The sequence below is a fragment of the Triturus cristatus genome, chromosome 2_2 (genome assembly GCF_964204655.1).
Source record: "Triturus cristatus chromosome 2_2, aTriCri1.1, whole genome shotgun sequence".
Lineage (NCBI taxonomy): Eukaryota > Metazoa > Chordata > Amphibia > Caudata > Salamandridae > Triturus > Triturus cristatus.
The window spans coordinates 707,607,388-707,618,168 of record NC_140582.1 but is presented as its reverse complement, the minus strand read 5'-3'; the positions used below and the strand labels follow the sequence as shown (position 1 = coordinate 707,618,168).

The following is a 10,781-nucleotide window of genomic DNA, read 5'->3' as shown; positions in this document are numbered from 1 at the left end:
AAGACTGTCTATTTTAAACAGTCCCGTAAAACGTTATATTTTTACTTTTTTTCTTTCTCTCATTTCTTTCTTTTCCCATCTTTTTTCTTTCTCATTCCTTCTTTTTCCTTTTTTCTCATTCTTGCCTTCTTTCTTTCTCTTTGTTTTGTCTTGCTTTCTTTCACTCTTGCATTCTTTCCTTCGATTTTTACCTTCTTTCCCTTTTTTTCTTCTTGCTTTGCTTTTCTTTCCCTCCTTTTTCCTTTCCTTTTTTCTTGACATCTTTATTTCTTGCCTGCCTTCTTTCTTTCTCTTTCCCTCCTTTTTTCTTTCTTGCTCTTTCTTTTCTGACTTTTTTCTTTCATGCCTTTTTTTCTTTTTTGAGAGCAAAACAATTTTTTTGTTTTTTATCACATTATTTTCTTAGACTAATGAGGGCCTGGCATGTTTCAAAAGAACGTTTTGCAGAAACTATGACAACACAAGAACTGCCAGAAGGCTGATGGCCAATGCCAGACCAATTGGCTTGGCCAATTCTTGTTTTGTAATAATGCTGCACCTTCCAAACGTATTCTACTTTTCTATATTTTATGAGTGAGAGAAAAACAATCATTGCTAAAGTGCTAATCACTCTGAGAAAACACATTCTCCAGCCTGGTATCCATTTCCGTCTCTCCCTAAAGGCATTTACTCTCAATACGATTTTCTGCTGCTTCAATTTCTTTCTGGTTTTCTTTTAACGCTGGGAAAGTAAACAGAGGACAAAATCATTCACAGAAGCCCACAGGCACATCCATATTGAGTTTAGTACTTTTTTGTGATATCTACGCGACTGGGAGATTCAGGAGCACACCCACGCATCAGGCTGGTTCCAGGACCAGACAAAACTAAGCAGCCACCTACAGTGCCACCGACATTGAGACTGCGAGTGGCGCCTACTAGTGCAAAATGGCCCAGTCGCCATATGAAGGAGGGGGATGTCCATTCCCTTACAGTGACAAAAAAATCCATCATTGACTTGACACCTCCCCCCCGCCCCCCTCCTTCCCAGCCTCCAGGCCTCAAACAAAATAGGGGCATGGGCTGATCCAAAATGATACCCAAATGGAACACTTAGGATGGGGAGGGTCGAAATATCCTGACATTGGGCCAAAGCATGGTAATGGAAAGCACCAAAAAATATAACACTGCTAGCCCCACAGTTGCTCTAGATTATTTATAAGGTGTTTTCTACAAATATACCTTGCAAGTGCAGGGAAATAAAAACAGGGACAGGCCACCTCCCCAAAAATGGTTTCAATATATTATACGCTATTGATATAAATGTCTGAATAAAGAGAAGAAAATGTTATATTTGTGGCAACAAAAAGTATTGTGTTGATTCATTTGAGGCATAACTCTTGGCTTAGCATTTTTTTTGGAGGTGGGTTGTTCTTTTTTTGCTTTTTTCTTCCCTGTCCCACTCCACATTGCTTCCTTTAAGGGGCCCCTTTGTTTGCACTACATATTGAGGTTACATACATGTGATCTTGAAAATACGTGTTTTCATATTTAAGGAGTCAAACTAAGTAGCCACTATGGCTGCTGGGAATAGGCTGTGCTTCAAATGCAAGTCATTATGGCCAGGCTTATCCACAGATGGCTTCCTGGCTCGCAGCGGCATGAAGGAAGAACCACGTTGAAACAGCAGTACAGTCAAATTCAAGAATGAAACACGGGCAAGGAGGTCAGGCTGTCACATTTTGTATCTAGGTTTAACACCAGTGCTTCTTGCTTCTTTAAACATGTAACTTCTTTCAGTGGGATGCCCTCATCACTCAGAAACACCAAGAATCGACATGGTACAGTCATTATTAACCAACGCTCGAACTCACAAGAATTTTAATAAATAAACTGGTTGAGATACATGTTTATTTACTCATTAGAAAATAGTTTTACGTTGACAATTCATCATTTCCAAAAGTTAGTCTCTACAACTTATATCGTTGTGGTTGGTTCAACATTACTAGGTAGATTGTAGGATTAATAGAAAACATATATTATGCTGCTTCAATCGATGCGTCATCTGCTTGCCGACCTTGTGGCTAAATGGAAAAGACAAAACAGCCATTACTCGTTAGTTTCATCAAGAGTGTATAACAATCTATACACTGTTGAACTGTCATACATGGAAGGGACACGTTTAACAAGCATGGGCATGCATTATTGACAAAATAATCGTTTTCCTTTCTGGACGTGAAACTTGCCAGCTGCACTGGGCTTTTGGAGGGGGAAATAAAACGGACCCTGGAAAGTGCGCGTCTATAAAACATGAAAATATTTGATTTAGGCAACAGTCAAGGGTTCAGGCTCAAGCCAATAAAGTTTATGAAGAATTTCCATAGAAGGCCAAGCAGGTATCACCTACTTGGTGATAGATCACCAGGATTCACTGGCTGAGGTGGTACTTTGTTGGAACTACTTTTGAACTCCTTTGAGTTTTTAGAGAACGTAGATGAGCATTTACTCCCACATCTGCCTCTTGTCACCTCCACATATTTCTATAGCACAGATCTCATGTCAGGGGTAGTGGAGCGCTTTATAAATAACCAAAACAGAAACCAGCATTACTAAACGCCTATGGCAGCAATGAGGCATTATTTACAGAAATATCTCAACTAGCATATTAGCGTGGCTGTTCTGATTCTGGAATATACGATGCATACCATTTATACCATTAATAGAGGTAAAAAGCCGTGTGTGAATGGATAACCGTCTGGCAGTCTTCAATTCAGACTGAACGCGTTTAGTGCACAATAACAACATTAGATCACTAAGATGTGTGCCTGGCAATTGTGAGGCAGGGACAGGATACACACGTTTGTGTGTGAGAAATAGTTGTCTGCCATAGTGGTAGAACAATTCATACTGGAGCACCATGTGATTATCTTTCATAAAAATTTCCAGCGCTTGTCACCGGGCCTAATTTATAAAGTCTGGTAGAGGTTTAATATGTTCTATGGACAGAAAAACGAGAGGCTGCACCAGAGCATTCTTTTAAATTAAAGAGTAGTTCCAAATACGTCCTAAGATGCCTCATCTAGGGGGAGCGCGCACAGATCTCCCAGGTCCATATTCCATTTCTCCTGCACAGGAGCAAGCAGCTTAGATTTAGACGAGGGGGTGTTTAATACATTTCCAAGTGCTGGGATGGAAAAGTCCTCTTGATGGTAATACACTTGCACCTCTGCCCTGAGTGACCAAATGTACTGCTGGCTGGATCCTTAATGCTGATCACAAGTGGTGGAAGGCTACCGCCTTCACCAGGAATGAATAAAGTATACAAAAAGTGATGGTTGGGATGCTTGAATTAATCTCAGCCACTGGTAATTACTCAGGGTCGCACCGGTCCTATGTTACTTGTATTATGGTTCAGGGAGAACCTGGCCTGGCAGTTCAGGCTGGACTGTTCCCCTCTGCGCTGGATATTTCTGTGCCTGGGAGGGTAAGACAGAGGGATAGGCATTGCTGTGCAGCGCGTGCTCGTACTGAGTGTATTTGTAGTTACGAGGAGTAAAGTATATGAAGGATATAGTGTTGTGCCGCATGCCATTGTATGGTGAATGTGTGTGCTGGTGTATGTGTGCATGCAAGAGGTACAATACAGAAAGGCTACAGTACTGTGCAGCGCAAGCAAAAGGGAATGTGTGAGCTGAATATATGTGTGCCTGGGCAGGCACAATACATGGAGTTAACAGTGCTAGACAGTGTGTGTGCTATGTACATGCACGGAGTGCAAGAGTGACTGTAATGGCACATTGCTTGGAGAAGCCTAGGTTCTATTTTGGAAGACCCAGGCCTGCATGATGAAGATATGAGGCGGTACAGGAATCCCCCCAGACAGGTTTGTGTATTGCTGCATCCCTGTGAGCTGGGTGGTAGACACTAGAAACGGGAGAGTGATGTTCCCCTGAACACTTGAAAGGGTGCTCTTCGATTCAGTGAGAGAAGATGGGAAGGGATCCGGACATATCTCAGGACGGAGAAGGGGCTGATAAGTGAATCATAAAGAGTAGGGCTGGGAGCCCACGATTAACCTTTTGATGCACATATCACTGTGGCTGACCTCCAGGTGTGAATTCTAGTCAGTTTCATGGCCTGAGCTGTGGGACTATCAGCTTTGGAGTCTCTCTTGCTGTAATAGGCGGCTTTTCAAGAGGAAGAGTCAAGTAGAGGAGTGTGTACTTCAAAACAAGCAATACCCTAACATAAATCTTTAAAGACCCAGACTCTAAATCACATTTGCAGTCTGGAAATGGACTATGATAAAGGGCGTTTGAGACCCCAAAAATTGTCATGTGCCAAGTAGCTAAATGGGCTCTGTAAGGAGAAGCACTGCAAGACTTCTGCGTATGATCAGGGCTTGGGGCAATGCCTGCTAGTTTCCCTGCTATGTGAGGACACATCGCCCAGGGAAACCAAGGCCACCTGCTCTGAAGCCTGGAACACTGGTGCCTGCCTGCTTGCCATGACGAGGGAGCCCTATGAGGAAGATCAGAGCGTTGGCGGAAGCAAAGTTCAGTAGGGTGCTTTGTCGAGAGGAGCATTATGAAACGGCTGGTGCACCGATCAGTCATTGCTTCTCAGCGACCCCTGTACACCAGGAGAGCGCTGACATGAAGATAGCCTTGGAAAAGATTGCCTTGCAGTATAGGTCGAGGCCAGTGTGGCACTGCTGCAGTAACTCCATGCGCCAGAAGGGGCCGCCGTGTTAAAGACTGCCTTGTGGAGACAGTTGGAATCCCACACGACAACGCTGTGGCGCCCCCGTATGCTAGGAGGAACTGACATGGTAAAGTCTGCCGTGCGGTAAGGGCCGACGCCTTGCGTAGCAGCTGTGGGACAGCCCTGCATGGAGCTGCCAGTAGTACTTGTGCTGTGTTGGTCAGGCAGGAGCCCATAAACTGTGACCAGTGGTGACTCATAGGTCACTGGAAGCAATAAGGACAGTGACTGACCAGACCATGTAGAACAAGTGATGACAGCATGGGAGCATCACCAGCCCAGCTCGGGAACGAAGACAGGAGCATTGGAATCATGCCCTACCCACACCTGTCCCCTTTGGGAGTGTGAAAACTTACCCCGCAGAAAGAGTGCAGGAAAACCTCCATTCACTGCCTGAGCACCCCCGCAAGGAAGAGAGCCTACTCACCTGATAGGGATCGGAGCTGCTGGACGCGCCTGAGGACAGTGCACACTCCAAGACTCCGCCCGCTTCCCTCCTACCGTAGCAGGTAACACTTGATTCCTGATACTGGCCATGGGGAGGACTTGCTGCTGAAAGTGTTCCGGCGCTAAGAAACATTTACCTTAAATAGTCAGAGTGGACTCTTTAGATATGGACGGCTAGTTGAATATTTCCTGGATGTGGCAAACAGTGCATGGGGAATAATCCTTATCGCACAGTGAGGCAAGAGTGGGACAGGGAATTGCCATTGAAACACTAGAGCCCCAACCTCAAGGGGAAAAGTGCTATTGTTTCTGAATGTCAAATTCTTCCTTTGAATGAACAGAGTTATAAATAAAATACTATGGCTGGACATTGATTTATTACTGCTGTGCGCTCTTTGTGTTTTGAGAGCCTGTATCCACCTCCTTGAGGGGGCCTTGGACTGCTCGTCCACATCTACCAATTGAGTGCAGAAGTGGTACTTGGCCCAGTTACTCAGGATCCATAGTAGGGACTGGACATCAGAAGTAACAGGGCTCAACCCCCTGTGCGCTCCATGGCCCTCTGAAACGGTTCTGACACTGAGGCCACATGACCAGCCAACTCTAGTGCTCCCAAATGACCATTTATGGAGAATATAGCCTTATGTTTTAGGACTCTGTACAAGTCAAGTTTCGAGAGCCTACATTTCAGCTGCAATATGGAAGAACCTAAAGGTTAGTTAATGTCTTCTAAATTATGTATAGCATTTATATCTTTTTTGGCCCAGTCCTAACAGAAAAGAAAGTGATCCTCATCTTATGTCTTTGTTGTGCTGAAGTGACGTGGTTAGTTTTTAGATCTGGCTTGACAGTGCAGTTGTCACTAGACTTTGTGATCAACCTAAAAAAGAGCCTTCTGGAGTACTACAAAGAGAGGCTTTGTTTCTGCCCACATGTTGGTGGACAAGAGTACACCTTTGGAGTGGCAGATGTGTGGTCCCACAGAAAAAGGGGTTTCCTCTTCACACAGCTGTCATTACTTTATCTAGCTACATGAGCCAATAGCAATGCGGCTGCCTAGGAAAAGGCTTCCTAACACGCTTTAATGCGACGGAGCTTCAACTTTTGGGTGCACGCACATGGCACTAATGCTGGTAAAGTATCTTCATTAAGTAGATAATTTACAAGGCTTGTTTTTCTCTAGCAGCAGCACCGATCTCCTCTTTCCATCATTTTTTAAACTTCAGGGTGCAGTTGCTCGTTTGAGAGCACTACTTACAGTAATAGACAAAGGTTTTCATGTGGTCGCCTAATCAAACAAACCGTTGCGATTGCAGATATGTACTACAATAATCCTAAATGAGTGGTATTGGGAGAGATAGTATTTTGCTTTGCAACCTGTAATTTGAAATACACTTGTTATATTATGACTTCATGCCTGAGGGTTGTCTAGTAGGAAAGCTTAAGCTCAATACATTAGGCCTGAGTCAGTTATGGCGACAGGTCAATGATAATACCTATAGGCCTGATTGGTGCACAGGGAAAATTTATGCCAGATGCAATAGGTCTGGTATGATTATTATAAAAAGTTATGGCAAGGGCAGTGTGCCTGGCGTATGTACTGTGAACAACATTTACAGACCTCTAATAGTGGATTGTTATCACACTATTTTACAGGTCTTAGACAAGATTTTGGTTATATGTAATATCATAGGTTACCACAGTAGGCAAGTGTTTTGGTGTTGGTCACCCACTCTGACAAATGCTGGGAGTAGAAGATTTGAATTGTGAGGACTCTTGTTAGGTCCTACTGAGAAGAGCTGAATATTTTATGCCAACTATAATTCTTTACATATTTTTAATTTTATTTCTGTATGCATGATGGTTGCACACATATGCACACTTCAGTACTCCTGTGTTGGTTATGATGTAAAGCCAACAGTAAACGTTACAGGCCTTATTGGTTTACTGGGAGAAGTCATGTTAGGTCCCTTAGTAGTTTATAACGGAAAGTTATGACAAAACAAGCAGATCTGACTTTTTTAGCATGAAACCCATGTGTCAAATGTAATAGGCTTTTAGGGATGGATTGATATTAGACTGTGAAAATGAAGCAGGTTTTTTGTAACACTGAATTTTGTAGATTAACATAGTAGGTAAGGGTCTTGGTGACCCTCCCGAAAGGATCATGGGGATAGAAGGCCTGCACTATGGTAATCCTTAATAGGCTCTATTAACATGGATTTTATATTGCTTTGTAGGGAAGCATTTTTATATTGGTTAACCCCTCCAACAAGCCTCAGGAGTCAAAGATTTCCCCTATAATAATTCTTGCCAGAATCTCTTCTGCCAGGCTAATGTAATAACAAATCAAATCAAATCAAATCAAATCTAATCTATCTATCTATCTATCTATCTATCTATCTATCTATCTATCTATCTATCTATCTATCTATCTATCTATCTATCTATCTATCTATCTATCTATCTATCTATCTATCTATCTATCTATCTATCTATCTATCGATCGTCTGCTGGTGATAGCCAGTAGGTAGTTATAGTTAGGACCACATTTTTCCATAGATGAAGCGCTTTTTGTCTTGTTAATAACTTTGGCGCTGTTTGACGAATGTTTACGACATTTTCAAAACTAGTACACAAATTAGTTTACTCAGATGTCTGGAAACTTTCGGGGTGATTCGTCAAGCAAGCGCCAAGAAAAAGGGGGGGTTCCAAAATGCTTTTTTCCCATGCAAGATCTATGGGGATTTTGAATTTTGGAGACTACTACAGCCCAAACCTCTGAACGGATTACACCAAATTTTGCAGAAAGGTAGATCTTGGTCTAGAAAGAGCCCTTTTTGTAAATTTGAGGAAATCTGTTCAGTAGTTTGGGAGTTATTAAAGAAATAAATGTATACATAAATAGGGATGCGTGGATTCGAAGGCAAAAGCAAGGCCCTGAGTGGCAGCCGCCATTCTGTTTGTCCGCTAGGCCCAGTTGAGCAAACATGAATACAAAGTCAAATAAGGCGCCAGGATAGAGGTATCATGACCCCATAGGACATATGAAGGGGTCTCTGAGGGACCCCTCATGGGCAAAAAATTGCCCAAATATTTTGTTTATGGCCGATCTGCGGATCCACTGCGGGACTCAGCATGGCACCCTAGTGTAAGTATAACTATAACTGCTGAATTTCTATGGTTTTGTGTGTGTAAAATATAAACCTAACTGTAACGTCCCTGTAACCTTTAGTTTTTAATTTAATTTCTAAGGTTTGTTTCAAATACTATTTCCTACCTATAACATCCCTGTAAGCTTTGTGTTTTTTTCAATGAATTTTAAGGGTTTTCTTAATGTTAAGTAATATTTAATTACCATATGCTAATCCAACCCCCGCCATGCCCGGCCTTTGGCCGTGCGAGCCGGGGATTTAGCTGCAGGGCCCAAACCACTTCAGTCCTGGACAGTCAATGGCGGGTGCCCTGGCCACACCCAGGACACCCTGCGTCTTTTTGTTGGATGCCGCGGGGGAGCCACAATGCCCTGTGGTCCCTGCCAGCTCCTCACCTCCAACGGAAGGCGGTAAAGCTCACGCACGCAGGGAACATTTGTTCATCTTTTCCCTGCCTGCTTCATAGCGGGCAAGAAAACAGATGAAAAGTCCCCTTTCATGAGATGGGAGCATTTTTCCAGCTCCCGCAACCTGGGAGGGGGCGCAAGGCCCCTCTTTCTTTGCATTGCACTGCCAGGCCGTGGGGCCCACCTCCCCATTTTGGATACTGGCCGGACCCCGGTGAATGGGTCTTGGGGCTGATTTCGGCCCAGGAGGAGAGCTGTGTGTCCCCCTCCCAATTTTGTATATTGGACAGGCCCTGGTGGATGGGATCCCTGGGCCCGAAATCGGACTGGGATGGGGGCCCTCCTCCCACTTCTGTAGCTCAGCCTGGTGCCGGGGGATGCAGTCCCTGAGGTTGAAACCCAATTAAATTAATAACTACACTACCGGGACCTGGCCCACACAGGGGACGTATAGTAAACAAGCACGGACACCCGTGCATATTTTTAATTTTGATTTACAGTCGATTCGCGTATTCTATGTGAATTTGCGGTAAATGTTTTGTTTTTTTAAAGTTTCTGGTCTCAGGTGTGGAGCCCACCACCAGTCCTGGGGGTCAGGGTATTCCTACCCTGTCCCTTTATGTTTTTTCTTATTATGTTTTTTTCTCAGCTGAATCCGAGTCCCAAGATGGCTGCCAGCACTTCCTGGTTGAAGTGCTGGCAGCCTATCAGATCTCACCATGAGATCTGTCGGATCCGCGGAGGATTTGCATGGCTTAACATCTTTTTTCTTTAATAACTCCAAAACTACTGAACTGATTTACACCAAATTACAAAAAGAGATCTTTCTTGACCAAGTTCTAGCTTTCTGCAAAAGTTTGGTGTAATTCCGTTCAGCGATTCGGGCTGTAGTCTTGTCTAAAATCCCTATGGGAAATTGCATGGGGAAAACACATTCTGGGACCCCTCCTTTTTCTCTGTCCCTGTTGACAAATCACCCTGAAACTTTCCAGAAGACAGCAGCTGAAGTGATTGCTGTAGTAGTTTGGAAAAATTTGTGAAGATCCATCAAAAGGCGGCAAAATTATTAGCAAAACAAAAAATCCTTTGTCTATGGAAACTTGGAGATATATATATATATATATATATATTCCACACTCCAAGGACTTGTTTATGGCGGTACCAATCACAACAGGATTCCACTGCAGGTGCTAACGTAAATGTATTAGATAGTGCTCACAGAGCCCCGTCGGGTGTCTCCAATCATTTAACAAAAGTGTAGAAGTGCAAAAATAAATATAAAACAGTTCATGGCCGACACGCTTCAGCTTGATGCCTTCAACTGGGTCTATCACTTACACACCCAGTCACTCACTCATACAGACTTTCAGACACTCATTAACTCACCCATACAGTCACTCACACACCCACCCATACAGCCATTGACACATCCACCCATACAGCCACTCACTTACCAATAAAGCTATTCACACGCCCACTTATACACCCACATAGTCATTCACACATGGATACACACAGCCACTCAAATATTATATGTTAAAAGTAGTATCACTCATTAGTAGTACACCTAGTATAGTAAATAAACTTTTGTAGTAGCTTAGTATATATGTTTAACATTCAAATTCTTAGAAAACACAACAAAAATGGGTAGCGGACGGTATCGAACTGGATGACGAAGACTGGCAGTAGGCCGTGTCTTCCCCTAGAGTGGTGGCCATCCCGGCAAGACTCCGACTGGTCCAACTTAAAATCCTGCATAGAATATACATGACGGGATCCAGGTTGGTGTTGATGGGGAGGGCGTCCACAGGGGACTGTCGTAGACTGTGTGGTCAGCTGGGTACGTTCTTACACATTATTTGGGAGTGCTGTCCAGTGCAGTCTTACTGGAGGGAAATTCACAGGGTGGTGGGGGAGGTCCTGGGGATCCATATTTCCCCGGAGGCATGTAGGTGACTGCTCAACATATGGGAGCCCACTGATCTAAATACACACCAAACACAGTGGACTACACTTGGATTCATGGTGG

General features: G+C 43.7%; 1 protein-coding gene across 2 annotated transcripts in view; it reads right to left on the bottom strand.

Annotated features, from left to right (window-relative positions):
* Positions 1-1,873: 1,873 nt before the first annotated feature.
* TRAPPC11 (trafficking protein particle complex subunit 11) overlaps positions 1,874-10,781 on the bottom strand; it is a 626,226-nt gene continuing 617,318 nt past the window's right edge. For both annotated transcript variants that reach the window (XM_085641890.1, XM_085641891.1), the window contains exon 30: positions 1,874-2,063. In XM_085641890.1, coding sequence (XP_085498016.1) covers positions 2,019-2,063 — 45 coding nt within the window. In that variant the 3' untranslated portion in view covers positions 1,874-2,018. The remainder of the gene's footprint in view (positions 2,064-10,781) is intronic.